Genomic DNA, 20,907 nt, shown 5'->3' with positions numbered 1-20,907 from the left:
AATCTCTAACGGATTGAACTACATCACTTCAGGAGGTGGGAACCCTTTGCCCGACCATCAAGCCCTCTCACGAGATTCTCTTATACCAATTTGATGTAAGCAAACATCATGGGGGGAAATCTCCAAAACTACTCAAATGAATGCTTATACTCGCATGAAAGAACTGATTCTCAAACCAATATGGAGAAGGTTGATTGACGATTTAGCATGTTATCAAAGGGTCTTGTGTTCGAACTCTACTAATGTCATTTCCTCTCCAATCACTATTGATTTACACTTGTTGGGCATTTACAAACTTTCAAGCCCACGAGCAGAGTGTTAGGAATAATTAAATTTATAGTAACCTATTGATGATTTAGTATATAATATAACAAATTACAAATATGGGTAAACTCAAGACAGCCACCAGTGACACATCTTTCCTCCAACTAATTGTTTGTGATTTGTGGATGACACACTTATTTTCTAGTATTAACACTACATTAGAAAATGTTTAATCTCATCAAAACCTTTGAGAAGGCATCAGAATCAACCAAGGTTCTTGACCATGCTTACGGTTGCAATCTGAAGAGTCCACCCATTTGGCAGCCTATTGTCGAAAAAATCCAGCACAAGCTACATAGCTGGAAATGTCTTCATATCTAAAGGTGGTTGATATCTGTGTTTCCAAAGCCCGAGATGGCCTCCAAGACGACAATCCTCTTAATTGCCTCAAAGCAAAAGGCGATAAGAAGGCTTCACTTAAGTGAACTAAGGTGCATTTAGAAATATTTAATATTATCTATAAGAGAAAAAAAATACTAGACTTTAAAAATTAACTTAAATAATCAAGAAATGTGGAGGTATTTGAATAAAGAACACAAAATTCAAATTATTTTAAAAATGTGCTAAGAGAATAGTGCTCTGACTAATGAGTACAAACATAATTAATCCTGTAAAAAGAATAGTGGAAGGCAGAGAGAGAGAGGAAGGAAGTCTAATCACAAAAATAAATAAATGAATAAAATCATTAATTTAATATTCTTTTTGGCAAATCAGCGAAACACAGTAAACAATTTTCCGGATGCATCAGCTTTCTGTTAGACCATTTCTGAATTATTTCTCCAACTTCTGAGACTAACAATGTCGTTTTTGAAATTTCAAGGACCATATAGACACCAAACCCAAACTTCAAGGACTAAAAGTTTATTTTACCCTTATTTTAGTATTCTATATTGGTGTAAACACCAACATTCTTTTAGAGATCATAGTCTTTCTTCTTGAACTTTAAGTCGGAGACCATTCTTGTAATATACCTTAAGGTGGTTGGGACACTAACTCCCTTCTTTCATTTCATTATCATGAAATTATTTTCTGTTTTCAAGAAAAACAATACAAGAGAATAACCGCCTATTTAAAGAGGATTCAAGCTAACCAATCAAACTAAAATAACAATAGATCAAGAAAGAAAATTACAAAATAACAATCACATACTACAAAATAACCTCCAAAATCGGGGTGGTGGTTGGGGATAACGTCAATTTGAAACTAGAATACAGAAAAAGATCATTCTATCCACCAAGCATTGTTGCTAAAAAACGTTCATGGCTGGAGCTTGGTTATGAACGAGATATCATCTTTATTAACTGGTTGTGTTGAAAGAGTTACAAACCCAGCAACCTCAACCAAAACCTCACTAAGTTTATTTTTGTGTGTTCTTATTCGTAGCAAGTTTTTTTTTTTTTCTGAAAAAAAAAGGAACGGAAATTTTCATTGAAGAAATGAAAAGAGACTAATTCTCGAAAAATGCTAAATTTGAATGTTTGAATAGAAAGATAATTTAGTCCAAGTAAGATGGTAAGCTAAAACCATTGACTGTTGGGTCTGCATCGTATCAAAGGTGGGATGTCAAAAAATTATATCTAGCCCATACCTCAGAGCAAATATAAAAAATAAAAAATAGGAAAATGCATCAGTACCTCAACATTCCGTTTTGCTCCTTGTATGCGTTCTGTCCACATATTTCGAATAAGAGCTCGTCGTCCTTCAGCAACGGAATTCCCAACAGGAAGGGTGCAGTAATCAATAACCTAATTGAACACCAATCATAAAATAACCGTTGCCTTAAATAAAGAAGAAAAATATGATGTAGGAATAAAATGGTATTTGTTATTCATAAATCCACCTCCTCTAGTTCTGAAAGTTGCTGAACTCTGACCATATTGCTATAAGCACGCTCATAACTCTCCAGTACCTAGAATACAGATGTCTAGTTAAAGTACCCCAAAATAAAGTGCAATCAAATTATGCAAATAAGAACATAATATAACTTGGACCATATCATATGCTTATGTGGATTAGTAGAAGTCGATCTCATCTAAATAGAAATGTTGAGTTCCCTGAACCTTATTCCATGTAATATGAATCATAGCATGCTCCTTAGGATGATATTGTGCAGTTCTTAACAGACAAGTCCAAAGACCTGGTAGGCCCCGTCATTAACAACATGATAAAAAAGAAAATGAATAAATCCCTCTCCCCAAACTAAAGTTTAAAAACCAGCCTGTACACCTGGAAACTAACAGAAACAGACAACTAAACACATTGTAAAAGCTAATGCCATCCTTTCTTATCCTGCGTTAATGCGGAATTAAGATAAGTTGAGACCTGAGAATCGTTCATTCTGTTCTTAGAAAACTTCAAGCATCAAATCATCATACTTCCAAAAAACTAGCGTATCATTTGCAAATTGAAGAATGGGAACACGAACATTGGTGGATCCAACTTTGAAGCCCTCAAAGAGTCCTTTAGAATAATTATTCACCACTAGAGCATTAAGGGCTTTGCTTACCAAGAGAAATAGGAAAGGAAAGAAGGAAGTGGATCTCCTTGCCTAATCCCTCTAGAAGCAAATAACAAGAGTTAAATAGATGTGTAACGAATGTTGGACCTATTGACTTAGTACAACTAGTATCTAACACATTTATCATGCTAACAAGTGTCCAACCATAGTCAGAGTGTCCGACATAGACAAGCTAGCTAAACTAAAGTGTTCGTATTTCTTAGCTTTTACAATTTTAGACATGAGGAAAAGCTCCATCGATATCACCTATCACGGAGACAATATTAAAACCTTGAATCTGAAGAAAATTTTGGTAGCGATGCTCAAGAAATGTCTCAGTAGAAAGTATTGTTTAAGAAATATATTGGTAGAAAGCGCAAGATAAACTCCCCCAATATCGAAGAACTCCAAAATAACAAGTACGTGAATCTGAAACCACACCTGTTAGGAGAATCTGTATATTTGGTGTCCACAAGATCAGGGAGCCTAATCTTGGACTTTGAGTTCTCAGAAATTTAAGTAACTTTTCAGTTGCAATATTACTCAAAGCTTATTTGACAGACTAGCGTGTTTATGAAGTGGAAGAGTTTGAAGGTTTAACATTGGCCTATCATTAAAGAATCATACTTGAATTTTGAACTCTAAACCCATTCGAACATGTTATGTCAATCGTACATAGGTCATAAAACCAACAATATATGAAATCATGAGAAGCAGAATGCAACAACAATCATTAACACCAAAAGAACGCACATATAGAGTATCACACAAATTTTCACCATAATTCATTTCATAACTACCCCGTGCATTATTACTACTACAACCAATCATACACCTGAACCTTCTTTATATTATTTTGGGAAAAAAATCTTGCGTCCCTAGAATTTGTAATTTGCATATCAATTAAAGTTTGACTCAATATAGTAAACAATAAAGTACAAAATAGGATATAAATTTTTTAGTTGGTGTGTGTCAGGTGTGTGTGAGGGTGGGGGGGTGGAAGGGATTACTAACCAAAGCAGCAAGTTCTGTTGCTAAACATTTTCTAGCTCTGTCAACATACTCACGTGCTTCATCATACTGGAACAGAAACACTGGCGTCAAAACCCCTTGGAAAATGATGCGAAGGAAAAACAAGTACAAAATAGTATCAAACATAGAGTTCTTATTAACAGTACCTTTCCTTTACGAACTAATAAGACAGCCCTATAGAAAGTTCCACTACTGCTTCCATCACCACTAGCAGCAGTGTTACCCAAGCTACGAAGTTTGGTTTCATCACCATCATCTAACCGAGAAACATATTCTGCCATTTGGTCCCACTCTCCCATGTTCCATGCAGCACTCGCAGCCTGGTGCACCCTCAGAAAATAAGTAAGAATTGTAACGACAAAATAATTTTTAGGTTAACGTCAAATACTAACCATTGGAGCCATTTCTAGCCGAGCAGCTGGCTCGGCAGGGGTCCAATACTCCTTGCATAGGTTATTAAGCTCTTCCCATCGAGCCAATGCAGCAAGGCATCTCATCCGTCCTGTTACACATTCATAATATATTTAAAATTAACCTCCAAAAATGGTTGCCGTAATGTTTTCATAAGTATAAGATAAATACAATTCAACAAGTAGTCCGACTGTTTTCCATATCTGTTTAATGAAAAGACGAGAGAATTAAAAGAATGGCCATTGATCAAGAATCATATAAGGGTTTTTAATCATTTTTTTATTTTCACTTTTTTTAAGAAAAAGAGGACTAGGGTGGAGGGTTCATTCTAGTCAATAAAATTTTATTTCTCACAGGCTTTGCCACTAATGTGCGTTTTTTTTTTCTTCTCAACTTTTGCAAGTATTAAGAGGTGCTCCTATAAAAATCAACGGCCAGGTAGTTCCCACTTTTTGTCCAGACTCCATGTTTGGAAAAATTCATCCCAGCCTATTCTGAGGCTACTACATTCATGTTCTTCTGATCTTGCTAATATCAATTTAGTTTAAAAGGCAGCTCAACATGAGAGGATTGTCATTTTCAACTCTCAAAGACGAGAGAGGCCTATGGAGATAATGGATTGCAACCAAGTGAATACTTTTTTTTCTATGTTGTGGTGTATTAGAACAAGAAGAATACTTCACTTCATTGTCTAGTGTCACAATCACACCCTCACAACTATTTGTGATTGTGCGACATTGTTCTAACCCAGCGAACAAGTCAGCTGGAGATGCTGATTCTTTTGATAATGTCAGCATGCTTGAAGTAGCTAATTTGTCTTTAGGTGAACCAGATTTCGAGGCTGTGGATTTTTAATGTTGATGCATATGATAAAGTGAAGATGTTGTGGAGCTTTAAGAGGAAGGCTTTGGATTTATGTATGGATAACTGTTTTTCATTTCTAGTCATTACTCTAGTTTGAGGATCTTGACCACCTTGCCCATGTCCTAGTTTTTTAGTAGTTAGATGCACCATCGTATCTGATGCTTCTTAAGATGCGTTTGAGGATCTTGACCACCTTTCAGAAGATGTGAATATGCTTTTTCAGTTCAAAGCTAAGTCTTTAAGGCATTTGATTTCAATTTAGACCGGCCAACAGGTCGTTCTATGGTTGAGTAGCTCTTTCATCCGCCCTTTTACCTTCAGTAAAAGGATGCACTTCTAGTGCTTGCGGGGGTTTCTTGATTTAGTGGAGCTTTTGAGGTGAGAGAAACAGTAAAACCTTGAGAGGCTGAGCGATCTAACGAGGATGTGTGATCTCTAATTAGGTTCCATATTTCTGCTTGAGTTTTGGTGTTTAAAGTGCTTCACCGACCTTTTGCAACTATGCCCTTTCTCGTTTAGTTAGGCTCCTTTTGATTTCGGCTTTATATGTGTGTGTGTGTATGAAAACAACTAAAAAACCAGGCTAAGAGCCATTGAAATCCATCAAATCCATAAGTTAGTCAAGAGGTTTATTTTTAGTTTAATTACATCTTGTCATAAATAGATTAAACCTGCATACAGACAAAGAAATAATCATTGACTCTACCATCTTTAAGGCTGGACATTAAAACTAATGAAGTAAAATTTTAATTTTGTAATTTTAGTTTAGTAGAATGTTCTTTACAAAATTACAGGTACGAGTTTGACTTCTACTCCTCCAGTATAAAGAGCACATATAACTAGTTAATCAATGTACATGATCATTATTAGGTAACAGAATTCCTTTTTTTTCATATCAAAACTGCCCCACCATTCTTGCAATCGATATGCAGAAGTAATCAACTTATTGCTCAATGATACAAGTTAAAAGAGGATAAATACATTTATAACAGGGAAACAGAACAAGACATAAGTGTAAGGAATGAGTTGTCAACAAGTCACAAACCTAACATGGCATCTAATACAAGATGTGGATTTGATGCTTGGGATGCCTTGGCAGTATATGCCTTAAGAGCATCTTCCCAACGTTGCAGCTTCTCATACCTTAAAATAGCAAATAAGGTGATTACTATTCGTTTCAAATCCACCAAATTTAAAGCTAACATTGCTCAATTACATTGTTAAAGGATTACAAGAGAATACAAGTAAATGAATTCCTAATAGTAGGGAAATGGAGGAAATCCCACCTACACTATTTCATTTGACAGAGAAATCCAAAGTGGTTGTCTGAAAGCGGATTTATACCATGGAGTGAGTTGTTGGTAATATCCCATGTTTGAGAGAGACAAAAGTATTATTCATACTTCCTATATTATGGGAGGACTCTATTATCATCACCATAGGCACCCTAAAGCTACTCCAAAACTTCAATTCAATCCCGTTAAAAATTTTGAGTTCCATAATCACCCACCCTTAATAGTGAATATATAAATTTATTGTCTTCAATAAAATAATATTTTACTCAGCTACTTTGACTGACAGTCAATCGAAATTAACAATAGATAAATGATTAATTCAAATATCAATAAATAAATGGGTTTTAATGGATTAAACTTAAAGATGTTCAAAGCTAACGTAAACCATTATTTAATCAAAACTATATTATTAAAAAGTTGAAAACCATTAAAGTTAAAACAATAACATTTTCATTTTTGTAATTGGCTGTCCGAGTCAGTTTTAGCTTTGAACTTTTAATTTAATTAAACTGAACAAAAAGCACGAGTTCATTAGTATTCCTTCTAATAACCAAACTGGAAAATTGTCTTAACCCCCAAATAATTCAAACAACAAAATACTCAATATCAAGATATGAAAGGAAAAAAGAAAAAGAAAAAACAGAACATTCTAAGTTACCAGGACTCTTTCAGCTGAACCCCCAGATGTTGTTGAGCATATGTCAATATTCCGACAGCAGCCTAGAAAACACAAACACAGATCACTGAAGTGGCAATGAATATTTGAAGATAGCACGATCCATTGAAAGTAAGCAGTCAAACCACATGAAATATTAGCTTAAATTATATGCATGGAAGAAAAAAAAAAAAAAGTTAACCTCATGTTGGTGCAACTGATTGTTTATATGAATAAGTGCTTCCACTACAGCAACAGGATTGGTATCCATCTTCTTGGTACTCGCATCCCTAAATTCCATTTCTTTGTAATGCAGAGCTTTGGCGAATGCACGACACTGAATAAATTCTCACAATAAATTGTCTATTTGTTCCTCTTCAAACACACATGAGCTATAACTTCATACTGAAACATAGAGTTTACCTTCTCTGCAAGAGCACCAAGAAGACGAATGTCAATGGGAAGATGCTTCTCATCATGTTCCATAAACTCCGCCTGCAAATTTCCAACATATTCCACAATACAAAGAACAAAAATAGCAGTTAAGAGATAAGCACGAGATGTTTGAATACGCTGCATTGAAACATCAGTACAAATGAGATAATTTACTGCCAAAAATTAAGGAGATCCTAAAGCCATCAATCATAGGTTAATGAATACAAAAGTTATTTTCTACCCATATACATATAACCATACTTTCATAAAACAAATAAGCATGCCAAACCAAAGAACGAAAGAAAAGAACTCCAACTATTAAGATTAAGCAGCAATTGATATTTACAAAAACAAACCTCCTCCATGATCTTTCCTCCTAAAAATCTTCCTATTCTTCCTGGCCACGATGTTGCATAAGATAGGCCGATCCCCACAAAACTCTTTCCCCACTTGTGGGGGGTTTAAAACAATGCCTACTCAACCATTGAGTAATATGAACTACTATAAGCTAAGAAAATATCAAAAGATTCCAAATATGCATTTTAAGTTGAAGAAGCAAAGTTGCATCTTCAAAGTATAACAATTCTCCAAGGTGTTACACAAAATACACCTATGTGAACCCAACATCATGGACTAACTCTTTGTATCAAATCAAAAGAGTTTATCTTCCTATGCATGAACAGGCTGAAAAAAGAAAGGTAAAAGAGAAAAACATGAAGCGGTTTGTATGGGAACAGTCACACGAGGTAAAATGGAGCCAACAATTAAGAAATCAAGGAAGAGATAACAATAAGTGGATGCCGATGTACAAAATCAGAGTTGAAAGATATAGAATCCCTCGAACCAAGTAAGACAGCCCATCAAGGAAGATGGGAAAAACAAATACAAAAGAGATCTTTGACTCAAAATTTTAATAAACTTAAAAGAAGTAACTCAATGAGAAGGTAGGCCTTTGAAGAGTTCCCACAAGTGCCTCTCACCCCCAAAATTGACCTTTGCTTAGAAGAGGACAACCCCTATATACCCACGATGATCCAATCCCACAGAGTGTTAGGCTTTGAAGAAAACACCACAACTACTTGGCTATGTGGGCCTCATTGTGTACTCCGAAGTTTCCTACATTTGACACTCCCTCCTCAACCAACTTTGGCACAACCTTCCATCTTCCATCTAACTAAATAAGGTCCCTGCCCTACTCAACGCAAGAAAGTCCATCATGAAAGAATCGATGATCCCTTCGATCATAAAAATCCTTGAAGACTTTGCAGAAGTCCTCGTTAATGAGCTCCCATTCCTGTTGATAAAGCAATCCATCAAAACCAGGTGCCTCAACATAATCAAAGCTAAAGACCACCTTTTATATCTCTAACAAGAAAGGAGCCTCCAACCCTTCCCTATCCTTCACAAAGATGGGATAATAAATGTCTATGGAAAGCCAAGGAGAGCAAAGAGAAAGGAAATTTTCCTCTTCTACCAGTCACCATCCTAGCATTTTCTCCATCAAGGGAGAAAATTTTCATCTTAGTCCTTGAACTGGTAATTTTACTAAAGAAATAAGTATGTTTGTCATCCACTTTATTTTAGCCTTTTGTCTCCAACAAATCTCCCTTATGAAGGAGGTCCTCCCAAAAAACACCCTATAAATTTAGCTCAACCGCTGGCTAGATTCATTCAAACCATCCAGAACACTAATCCTATTCAGCACCTATTCATTTTTAAGATGCTCGCTATAGCTTGGAGTAAACACTCACTGCATTACAGTACTTAACTAGTTTACTGTTAGCACAACATGAGGAGTTAACTAACTTTATCAAATAAGTGAAGTATTTGCACCCACAAAATTAAACTATATGAATTAAAAAATAAACCATGCTAGAAACAAACCAGGTTAAGAAGCGTCGCCAAAATTTCAGGAGGAATATTTGGGGAGGAAAAGGCCATCTCCAAGCTCCGGACTAATTGTGTCTGACTTGTCTCGTTTAATTGTGCCCAACAGCTAACAAAACCAGCTGCAAATAACTCACGCCCAACAAAAGGCTGCCAATAACATACAATCAGAATCCATCTTTTGAAGATATAAGTGCAAATAAATTCCACTAAGCTAACCTGCAACTGCGCAAGTCTTGCACAGGTCCGTAATGCAGGTGAAGGTGATTCCTTAAGAAGCTCAATGCTGAAATGCCTCATCCATTCAGCCCAATCTTCCTTAGTACTTCGCTGGGAAGCCTCTCCAGCAGTGCGCAATCGGCCATCATTAACCTATACCAAAAACTGTAATTTCAAAAAATATGTACTATGGCATCTCAAGGAAAAAAAGATGATTGGATAACATCTGGGACATGCAAGTCCAAGAAACTTGAATGCATATAAAGAGGACAAAAGAAACATACAACTTGTTTTACCATTGCATTTAAAAAGATAGTACTTCCACAATATTCGGCAAACATACATTTTTTTTCCTCCATTGTGAAGGAAGGCTAAAGTTAGTTTTCATAGTAACCAATGTTTATTTCTTATTTTATAAGATCAGTTACAAGACTGATTCAAATTTGGTTTTTTCTTTCTTTCATTTCAAAAGCAGATTTTGTCTCCTTCACAAATTATTTGAAATCTGATTAGTTTCTTCTTACTCATCCAAAACTATTCACTAACTAGAGAAATGAACATTTCAAAATGAGTTCTGTCTGCAGGAGCTCAGGAACATTATACAAATCAAATCACAAATACCTGGTGACCTCTAAACTGTTTATGCACATCAGACCTATCTTCATATGGGTCAAAGTCACCATCATTTAGAGGATCACTGATGACTTCCACTGGAACTCGCCGACTCAACCGTTGAGCGGTAGTGCTCCCCAAGATCAATGGCTCTCGTCTTCGCAAACGTCCCTCAATTTCCTCAAATTCTTTATGCTGATAAAGGGTAACATTCACTTATCATTCTCCAAATACAATTAAATATGCATAATAAATTATTTAAATGTTGTCAAAAGAGTAGGAAAACCCGCAAGCGATGTTTCAATAGGAGCTTGTGAATTGATGGAATAAAGACAGTGAAATCTTCCCCAAGGGCCTGGGCTAGGCAACAAAGTGCATCAACGGCATCCTTTTGGAGCTCATCATTCTTCCTGTGCACATAAAATTTTAATATCAAATGAAGGAGTAATGAAATGAAGAAGAAAAATGAGTAAACAAAGGGCACAAATCTGTGTAATTCATGACTGTTCCAAAGTAACAGGAACATATTACCGCAAAACATAATTCGTCCTTAAGGTGAAATAGACTTTTTTAACGAGAAACAAACTTTAGTTCATAGAGGAAAGTGCCACACGGTGTCAAACTCCCAAGGAAGTCACAACCACTTAGCCTCATTACACTTTCAAGTTACCATGGTGGTCCATCGGTTTGGACCCCATATCCTACTTAACCACATGCAATCCCTTCCCCTTGTCCAACATGCCCCACAAAGAATCTCTCATCAACTGACCTAAGGATCTAAAACAAAGAGAGGAAGCAAGTCAAGATTCTACTCAAAACCAACTAGATTAGAGTTTATCCTACCATGCACCTCCCTTAGAGAAGAAGCTCATCTTCCAAGAGGCAAGGTGTTTAAGAATTGGATTTTGTTTAAGACCAGGTCCCAAAAACGAAATTATTTCCAAATGGGAAACCTAGATACAAGAAGGGGCAAGAGCCGACCTCATAATCCATTAGTGATTTCCATCTATCTAAATTTCAAGGATCATCATTCAAGCCTAACACCGGATACTTACTCTTGTTCATCTTCAAGCCTGAAATAAATGGGAAGTATAGGATGTGATTTATAATACTAATAGTCTTCCTTTCCCAAATAGAACATGTTTTTTTTTTAATGAAAATTTTCTCAAATACTTGACACCCCTCAAACATACCCCGTCGTGACTAGTCTACTCAGGATATCCACTACAAGCCAACACAAGAAGGCGGAGAGGGAATCACATTGTCCAAGCCTCCTAAAGCAAGAATCCTACCTCTACCATTAATAAGAATCCTACCTCTGGAGGTAAAACCATTATTAAGGTAAGAACTATTATCCAGCGCAGTTTTCTTTTAGAAGGAAACAAATGTTTCCATTGATAAATGAAATAAACAAAGAAAAGGGAAAAACCTAGCAACTGTAGGTGGATGAAAAAATAAACCCCTCCAATTAGCGGGCTAGGTAAAAAAACTATAATCTGTGAAGAGGAGCATTTACACCCATAAAAGACAGTATAACAAGTATTTTCTAAAATGATTGTCATTTGAGGTGAACTTATTATTGAAAACTGGATTGTTCCTTTCTCCCCAAAGATTCCAAAAGAGGGGTCGAATGGTAGCCAACCAAAGAAGCTTCTTCCTTTCCTTCAATAGGTGACCACAAAGATGAGGCCTAGAAGGTCTCGACTTTTGAGTATAATTGTGACTCTCACCTTCTCCTATCTCAGGCTGCAACTGAGAGGAATGCCTTCCTCTCTTCTATTTTGACAGAGTTCAAGGTAAAATAGCGAAGTGGTAAAGTTTTTCTATATCCCAAAGGAGGAAGGTTGACTTTGGCCACCTCAACGAAATTTCTTTGTATTACCTCTCCATTTCGAATTACAACAAAAATAAAAAAGTATAATCTTGGAGACAATTGTTAAAAACTTTGTTTGGCATGGAATTACCAATGATGTGGGAACCATCTAGTGAACTGGTCAAAGGATACAGCCTCTCTTTCTCTGGGTGGTCTTGGCATCAATGAGTTTAGAAAAATAATCAAAGGTCTTATGTCAAAAGGGTGGCTTATCTTTGATTTCAGGGATGTTGATTGTGGCTCTTGAAAATTAACTATTCAAAGAAACCTCAAGGTAAATGTCAATGGACAAAGCTTCCTCTCTTCTCTTTCATGCCCACTACTCCACAACTAGCTTCAAATTCTTTTCTGGGAAAAGATCGACTTTGGCCATCACCCACTGGCATGAAATAACTAAGGTTAAGAAGATAACTTAGAGCAAGTTGTGTCAAGCACAAGCCCCAGCCTCCGCCTAGTTGATCTCTTGGAACATGGCTAAACTTTTTGTCTTTAAGACACTGTTTTTTTTTATTGATTTAATTATTAAGTTTGCTTAAGTAAAAGGTTCTTCATTATCCAGATATTGTTATTGCTTCAGCACTAGATAAATATGTAGCATTCAAATATTAATTTTCTTACGAAGCTGATATCTAGAATATTTGTTCATTATGTATGTATTTATATATTTATATACACAAAGAAGGAAGAGGGAGAGAGACTGACCCATCCAAGACAAGCTTGAGGTGATGCACAAGAGAAGATATATGGCCAGTTACCTGACAAAATTATTACAGTAAGATAAACTGAGACAAGAAATATAAAAAATTATTTAAAGATTTTCTTCTTGGGAAAAAAGTGTTTATGATGTTATTATAACACACACTTCATCATGAAGATTCATTAAACTATTTTGTTAAAAATCTCTTCAATTGTAAGCGAAAGCTTGTTCAAAATCACCAGCTGGTGATATTAGACCTCAGTCAGTGCAAGATGCATAATAAAACATCTCATCGTCTAAATCTCTCCTATCTCTCTGCAACTCCCAATTTCTCAACTGACAAAATTAAAATTAAAAAAAAAAAAAAAAAAAAAAAAAAAAAAAAAAANCTTTACTTCGGGAATACCTTTGATTCACTCATTTTTGTACACCTTAATTTCAGATCAATAATATTTCGTTTCTAACATTAAAAACTAAAAAGATAAAAAAAAAANAAAAAAAAAAAAAAAAAAAAAAAAACTAGCATATGCACAAGGGGGGTCAATGATGAACCTGCACACGAGGGATTAATCTTGTCAAAGTTCTGATTGAAGCACGTCTTATGTCTACTGGAGCATCCACCTTGAATAAACGAATAAGTGCAGGAAGAAGAAGATGCATATGTTCGTCCAATGTGCCTTCAACATGAATTACACGTTCAAGCACAACAGGTTACATTAAATAGGAAAAAACTAACGACATGAACCAGTAAAAACCTCACTTAGCATAAAACATAATGAGAAATACAAGAATTATTCATGTTCATGATACATTATTTGGAATCATTATGGAACGGGAAAGAAAAGGAAAAATTTTCATGTATGAAATTTTATTTTAAGGTAACTACAATATAAAATCTCTTTATTTCATTATGATAAACTAAATCCTGAATCTTCATGTTATGCATTCCTTGACCAGCTCACTACAACAGGAGAACATGGTGGTGTTGAGCAGTATAAATTCTTATTGTCTCTTATTAAGGGGGTTAAAAAAAAGAAAACAAACGAAAAAGAGAGAGAAAAAGTGATGTACATTGCTAGTTGACTACAATAGTGACATTCATTTGGGTGGATCAGTGATTAAAAGTTAATATCAAAACAAGAACAGTATTAACTGCAAGAAGCTTTACACTGAAAGCTACATAACTGAGAGAAAATAATAATAATAAAACTGTAGTCCAAATACAATGCGTACTAACCCCCAAAAACTTCAAGAGTGTGAAGAATATCAAGAACATAGGTATAATCATTACACCGCTCAGCATCACTTAGTACTTGAATACAACAAGGAAGAATAATGTGGAGAATCATTCTGAACTCATCATTGAGAGCTAAACAAAGTTGTTCCACTAAGTGAAGAACCTAAACAAACAAATTAAAATACAATATCAGGTAGAAGCTATTTAATGGTATAAAGCATGAAGAATGAAACTGAAAGGTCCATTAACAACCACCACCAACACCACCCCCCCCCCCCCNAAAAATAAAAGATGACAAAACATGCTAACCGGATAGCCAAGCGGAGGACGAATGGTAGAGGGAAAATTGAAGGATGACCACAATTCTGATATAAGAGAGAGCAATTCAGGTAAATATTTGCGAATGTGCTGCACAAGCATAAGCATAAGCTTTAGAATATTCTTGGATAACCAAATCATTTATAGCATGGATAAAATGCCAATACACTGCAGTTTGTTATAAACCTGGCGGACAATAGACACTAGAGTTCCAAGTTTCCACGTTATGAAGTCCTTCAAAGTATCATCACATGTACTAACAGTGTGGAATAGATCGGGCAAAACCTGAAGTTGAGAGCAGGAAAGAATTTAGACAAGTGAACAAATTCCAAATTAATTAAATTCATCATCACATAAACTGACCTTGGGTAAGTATGGAACAGAACCGAGGCCCATAGACTATATTTGTACATCAAAAAATTGGAAAAATTAGTTACAATGGAGCAAACTCAAGTCTGAGAACAACTAACTAGAAAATAATTGCTTCATCTGCATACCTTGAATATGAACATAAGCGATCCAACCACCTTAAGATGATAACTCGCAAGGGAAGGATCCCGAAGTATTCTTAAGAGTGAATTAATTGCCACCTGAAGATTTTAATACAGGTGAAAACACAAGTACGAGTACCAGAAACATCTATCTTTCTCATTCCTCTATTTATGACTTATTTTCAATTCAAATATCTCATAATTTAGAAACCTAGTGGAACATATATGGCAGTTGGTGGCCCCAAAAGGGAACTAGATCTGGACCACTTAATTGAATCCAATGTTTAATTGACACCTTAACAAACTTTTAGAATTGTGTATATATGTACTATACTTCATCGAGCCAAGTACCGTGGAAAAATAATCCTCGGATGTTGCAAACGAGGGCCACAGCTCCATAGGAAGTTCATCCACAGATTGAATATGTTGACCAGAATCACTTGCTGCACGTGTAACTTCTCCATGAGACCCTGGCAAACTTAGTTGGTTCCTTTTGTGCACATGAGGATCCAGAGCACCCATTATTCCTAGAACCTGATGAAGGTCAATTGATTTAGAATTGAGCACGTTAATGATATAAACTTCTAGTGTGTTTGAAATAAATTTTGAAAACAAATGCTTGTTAATAATTTGTTTAGCATGCTTCTGGAATGATTTTAAACAATCATAATCTTTTTTTAAAAAAAAAAATCTTAATGAATAAAAAACACTTAATAAAAATTGGGTCGACTTAAAAACTACTTTTGAAGCAACACTTTTGAGAAATATTATCCAAAAAATAAAGAGATGAACTTAAAATCTTTAAAATTAGTATGAAAAATAAACAAATTTGTAATTAATAGAAACACTTTTGAAAATAGTACAACAAAAAAAATTGTGTTGAAGAAAGCACTTCTAGAAAAAGAAAATGTTACAATATATTTGTTTAACATATTTTAAAAAGTGCTTAAACTTAAGGTATTCTAAACAGACACTTCGTCTGGTTATAGAATAGCTACCTTTAATACTTCACGTCTAGTAGACCAAGCTAGCTCACCATTAAGCAATTTTAACAGCAGGCCAAGCAACAACGGGTACTCATTGTACGGAGTTATAACATACCTATCATGACAGTGAAAATATTAATTCTTCCGTCAACATGAAGGGGTAAAATTACAAAGAAAATAAAAGAAAATGTCATTCAAGGCTTCTTGCAATGTAGAAATATATATATATTTTTTTAATAGAACAATTTACATGTGTAGGACAAAACAAAAAGGACGCGCTATTTTTAAACAATTCATTGCAGAAATTAAAAGAGCGTAATGCGTAGAAGATTAAAAAAAAAGAGTGAAATACAAACAATAAAGTTGCCAAAAAATACAAAGGAAAAATAGAAACATTCCGATTTAAACATCCAGTAACGAGACACCAACAAAAAAGGCTTCAAAAGAGAACATCAACATGAGCCCTTAATCTAGCATATTCAAATCCATCAAGCCAAATATTCTATTGTTCCTCACGATCTAGAGAGAGCTACTTCCATTAATTCAAAGTGGAAAAATAGGTAATGGATATTTCGAAGTAGTATTACTCCACTATTGTTTTCCATACATTTTGAAAGTAGATTTTACCCAACGAGACTAAAATCAATTCAATGAAAATGTTGGTTTGATTGGGATTGGTCTGCCATCTAATCAGAATCATTTAGGTTAGAAAAAATTGCAACCTAAAAGATTAGGTTGGGTCCAAACTCCAGATATATGCCTTAACAAAGACCCTAAGGTAAACATGAGAATCCATAAACATTAAAGGCATTATGAAAAGGTCGTATACCCTGTGCTCTGAACAACTTGACCAAGGGTAGAGACAGCCACTTCACGTTTTGCAACAGCAGCTCCGTCCAACAGGGCTTCAACAATCAACGGCATGAGTTCAGGGAGGTATTTTCTCATTGCAAAACCACCCTGTCAACAACCATAGAGAGAATAAAGAAACGAAAAATTGTAACACATTTGACATGCTCTTTTTTTTCTTTTTGTGAAACATTTGACCGTGCTCCAAATTGAGGAATTCCTAAACAAAGGGGGAAAATGCAAGCAGAATTATTTTTTTTTTATAGGTTTACTCGCACTTTTTTTTTTAATGGTAAGAAACAAGATATTAAATAACTTATATCAGAAGGTCCAAAAACCAAATAACAATCAGTACAGTTATTGATTCACAATTTCTAGACTTTTGATCTCATCAATTAAGTAGTAACTCCATATTTAAAATCAGACCTAATAAGTGGCTACCACCAAATCCAAATATGTGGAAGATAGCCTTTACAAAGACTTTATAAGTGGTTAGTCATATCCTTTGAGTGAACAAATGAAACCCTATACCTTTATGGCCCCTTGTAATTGAAACCCTACATCCATTTTTAGACACAATTGGATAGCCTAATTTGATGATATGCATACAGTAAAGCAGACAAAGAAACATTTACGATAAAAGCTTTTATTGTTCGATGAACCAATGAACTTGTATGTCGATATCTCAAAGTGCAATTTCCCCGTTGACAGTAATCATATACCTAGGTACAGTGCAAGGGCAGCTGGAATTAAAGTGGCAGCAAAAAGTGGACCTAATAAAATCTTGTGTTTGTAGACCCCAATGCAACAAAAGGATGTATTGCAATTGCAACCTTCCAAGGGATGTTTGTGTCCAAGAGTTTAATGTCATTGTTGGTCCTTCAGAAAATTATATTGAAAAATGACAATTCCAATGGACCGCAGAAAACAAGGTCCACCTCTAGACATCACTGAAGGGAAACCTTACACCAACAAACTACAACACCATTTTCTATGTTGAGAAAAATGCTCTTAGTTTTTTCATAAAAAAAAATGCTCTTGCCGAATGTTACACAAGTGTTAAGAGGGTCATTCAACCAAAGTATATGTGCTCCACAAGTTACTGGGACAAAACACATTCCCCCTCTTATATTCTTTTCTCTTGGAAATGGTAATTATTCCAAACAAACAAAAAAACATGACATGACAAAAACATTAACACTACAACAACAATCCTGACTAGCACAAAAATTGAGAGCATGGGACACCCACTACACATGAAACATCGTTTAGAAGGGAAGGGGAGAAGCAGGCCAAAAGGATGGTCAAATTCCCTAACTCATAAACAAGATTTAATTTGTAAAACAGAGTAATTATTTGGAATGCTTAATGCCAGAAACATGCATAATGTCACCCACCACTCTAGCAAGATCTCCAACAGTAACCAGAACTCCAGTGATAATGCCATTATTAGCATTCACCCCAGTGCCCTCGCTAAGCCTTGCCACAAGTGCCTACATGAAATATCCAATGTACAGATGAGAGAAAAGAGACAGACAGACAGAGAGCAAGAGAGAGAGTGCATGTAGAGAGTGTGAGAGTGCAAGTGTTTGCATGAAAGAGAGACACAGAAGTTGATGAGCAATATATGATTTATTGAACCTTGTGGACTGGAGCAATGTAAGGAAGTATTAATCGTTCACAATTGCGTATCAAGCAACCCAACAACTTCGCACTTTCTTCTCGGCATTTATTATCTGCACTGCTAACTTTAAAAAATTAACTGATGCCTTGCAATAAATTGAACTTCTATAAGTTATAATGTTCATTATCAATTAAAAATGATAGATTTAAGAATCCAAGACAAAAACCTGCTTAAGATTACCTCTGGTCCAAATAGGTTAACAATTGTATAAGATGGCGACGAAGTGCTGGAAGAACGTATGCAGGATTTTTTTCAGATAATCTCCCAGCGACGGATATTGCATACTCTCGAACATCAAAATCCTACATCATTGTATCATATTCGCACACTTGTGAAAAATAAATTTGATCCTTATAAGAAACAAGACATCAACAAGCACTATTCAAAAAATTTCAGAGTCCAGCACTGCTCTGAAAATTGTCATTGCACCCAGCATATTAACACACCAAAGCAAACTGCACTTGACATCCTCAAACCATAATTTAAAAGTAATGAATTACCTCATCATTAAGTGCAGCAAATACTGCACTCAGACTATCAGCCTGTGCTATAAAATCGTCAAAACCCCTATTTCCATGTAGAGAAACAAAGATGGAATTGCGAACAGTAACATCAGCATCTGCAACAGCCGCAATAAGAAGCTTTTCCACAAGCTGTAAAAAGGCATATATTAGTACAAAAACAAAGTGGGCTGCACAGGTTAGAACAACGTATTTTATGGAAAATTCCTAAAAAGGGCCAAAACAGAAGTGAGGAATGCACAAACAACTTTCAAGAAAATCCCAAATTTTTATAATAAGAAACAATAATTCAAAAGCAGTCATGAATTATGTATGGCCATTAGCATCCTCCCTCTGTCGCCTTCTGCATTTGATGGATTTTGCGACGGAGAATTACCAAACAACTTTATAATATAAGCACATTGAGACACATAGAATCTAACAAAAGACCGGACCTCCCTCAAAGATCTCTCAAGCCCACTAAAAACTCTATTGTTCCTCTCTCCTCAAAGTCCCCATAAAATGATACACACCCTTGTTTGCTACATAAAGATTCCCTCATCGTGAAAGGGAGGATGAATCATCTCTCTGCAGCTTATATGCCTAACCAAACCTAGGCCAAACTCCTAAAAAACTGATTCCAAATTGCACAGGCAAAATCACAATCCCAAAGAATTTTATCAAGATCCTTTGTTGTGCTCCAGCAAAGAATACAGCATATTGGTCCATTTGTTAATTGTCATAGACTGTCTGGTGTCGTGATCTTGACACACTCACGACCAGCCTTGAGGGAAACCCAACCAAATATATGTTTTTCGCCCCACTTTGTGGGTTCGTCGGACCTTAGGCAAAGTTTGTCTTTGTCAACCGAACATCCCTTGTGCAGAATCCAAGCTTGTTCGGCCACACATGCCACTTGCGCGTACATGTTCAATCGTCTGCAACATAACCGACTTGCTCTACACTAGGTCAAGTCATTCAACGCGACCTTGCCTCTACTCGAGGCCAAGGTCTCTCAATGCTACATTGCATCTCATCCTGTCATCTTGGTTCTCAATCAACATGTCCATATGTCTTGACACCATCCTAAGTCACGAGGTGTCGTTGGCCATCGTAGCTCACTCAGTCATGCCATCGAGAACAAGCCCACGTGTCATTCATCACATCGGGACATCACAAACATCTATCCATCTAAGTTCTATCGAGGCATTGGCCCTCCTGTGCCTATGTCATGTCATTTGCAACTCTGTACTAGATAGAGGATGCATAATCCAACCTCCGACACATGGACTGGGGCACAATATCGACACACCGTGCCGCCCGGTACTGTCCTTGAAAAATCCATTTCAAAGGAAGTCGTTCGAGACACTTGTCTCGGAACGCTCGCCCTCACTGTGACACACGCATGTGCCACAGGGTAGCTTGCTTAGGCCACAAGGCCAAAAGAGGTGGTGGAGAGTTGGCACCATGCCTCCCCCTATAGTATATTATGAGGAATTTCCAAACTAACCGGTGTAGACATGATTTTGGCAAGCGGACATACGATGTCGTGGAGCATTCTTTTGATGTCTGATTGAACACCAAATTTGGCAAGCTTTCATATTTCATATGGATGACTTGACTCCAGAACCGTATCTCTAAATTCCCTTTGGAACCCAACTTTCGAGGTTAAGGCCCGGGGCCCTACCTGGCCCTTCAACAAGCCTATATATGTGATGTTCATGTCTACTCGTTGCCCCTATCTTGCTTATGGCTCATTCCCTCTTCAGTGCACATGTTATATGGTGTGTTGGATGATGCACCTTCCTCCTTGGTTACATCATGGTATTCTTCTGTATTGACCCTCGCGTGGCCAGATGGGCGCCTCTCGAGGATCACCGCTTTGCTTCACTCGACGTGAGGGTCACAACCTACTCTCTTCATAGTATGGTTTTGACATTGGTCACCTCCTTGACACCTCGTCCAAGGTGTTAAAAGTCTTTTGTAGAGGACTAGCCAAGTAAAAAACTTAACCTCTAGAAAGAAAATAAAAGAGAAAATT

The 20,907-nt window shown here is 36.2% G+C and overlaps 1 protein-coding gene across 1 annotated transcript in view; it reads right to left on the bottom strand.

The window, feature by feature from the left end:
* LOC111811251 (serine/threonine-protein kinase TOR) overlaps positions 1-20,907 on the bottom strand; it is a 38,785-nt gene that overhangs the window by 10,041 nt on the left and 7,837 nt on the right. The window contains exons 11-37 of the mRNA XM_023698013.1: positions 18,867-19,019; positions 18,547-18,668; positions 18,324-18,423; positions 18,080-18,175; positions 16,663-16,793; positions 15,846-15,948; positions 15,199-15,381; positions 14,854-14,946; positions 14,720-14,755; positions 14,543-14,641; positions 14,348-14,446; positions 14,039-14,201; positions 13,354-13,478; positions 12,807-12,859; positions 10,518-10,641; positions 10,241-10,426; positions 9,620-9,772; positions 9,398-9,550; positions 7,502-7,573; positions 7,281-7,415; positions 7,082-7,143; positions 6,174-6,271; positions 4,246-4,355; positions 4,000-4,173; positions 3,836-3,901; positions 2,165-2,233; positions 1,959-2,069 (exon numbers count right to left, since the gene is read on the bottom strand). Of these exons, the coding sequence (XP_023553781.1) occupies positions 1,959-2,069; positions 2,165-2,233; positions 3,836-3,901; positions 4,000-4,173; positions 4,246-4,355; positions 6,174-6,271; positions 7,082-7,143; positions 7,281-7,415; positions 7,502-7,573; positions 9,398-9,550; positions 9,620-9,772; positions 10,241-10,426; positions 10,518-10,641; positions 12,807-12,859; positions 13,354-13,478; positions 14,039-14,201; positions 14,348-14,446; positions 14,543-14,641; positions 14,720-14,755; positions 14,854-14,946; positions 15,199-15,381; positions 15,846-15,948; positions 16,663-16,793; positions 18,080-18,175; positions 18,324-18,423; positions 18,547-18,668; positions 18,867-19,019 (3,069 nt within the window). The remainder of the gene's footprint in view (positions 1-1,958; positions 2,070-2,164; positions 2,234-3,835; positions 3,902-3,999; positions 4,174-4,245; positions 4,356-6,173; positions 6,272-7,081; positions 7,144-7,280; positions 7,416-7,501; positions 7,574-9,397; positions 9,551-9,619; positions 9,773-10,240; positions 10,427-10,517; positions 10,642-12,806; positions 12,860-13,353; positions 13,479-14,038; positions 14,202-14,347; positions 14,447-14,542; positions 14,642-14,719; positions 14,756-14,853; positions 14,947-15,198; positions 15,382-15,845; positions 15,949-16,662; positions 16,794-18,079; positions 18,176-18,323; positions 18,424-18,546; positions 18,669-18,866; positions 19,020-20,907) is intronic.

This window comes from Cucurbita pepo, chromosome LG15 (genome assembly GCF_002806865.2).
Source record: "Cucurbita pepo subsp. pepo cultivar mu-cu-16 chromosome LG15, ASM280686v2, whole genome shotgun sequence".
NCBI lineage: Eukaryota > Viridiplantae > Streptophyta > Magnoliopsida > Cucurbitales > Cucurbitaceae > Cucurbita > Cucurbita pepo.
The sequence above is the reverse complement of the archived record's forward strand: the minus strand, read 5'-3'. Positions and strand labels throughout refer to the sequence as shown.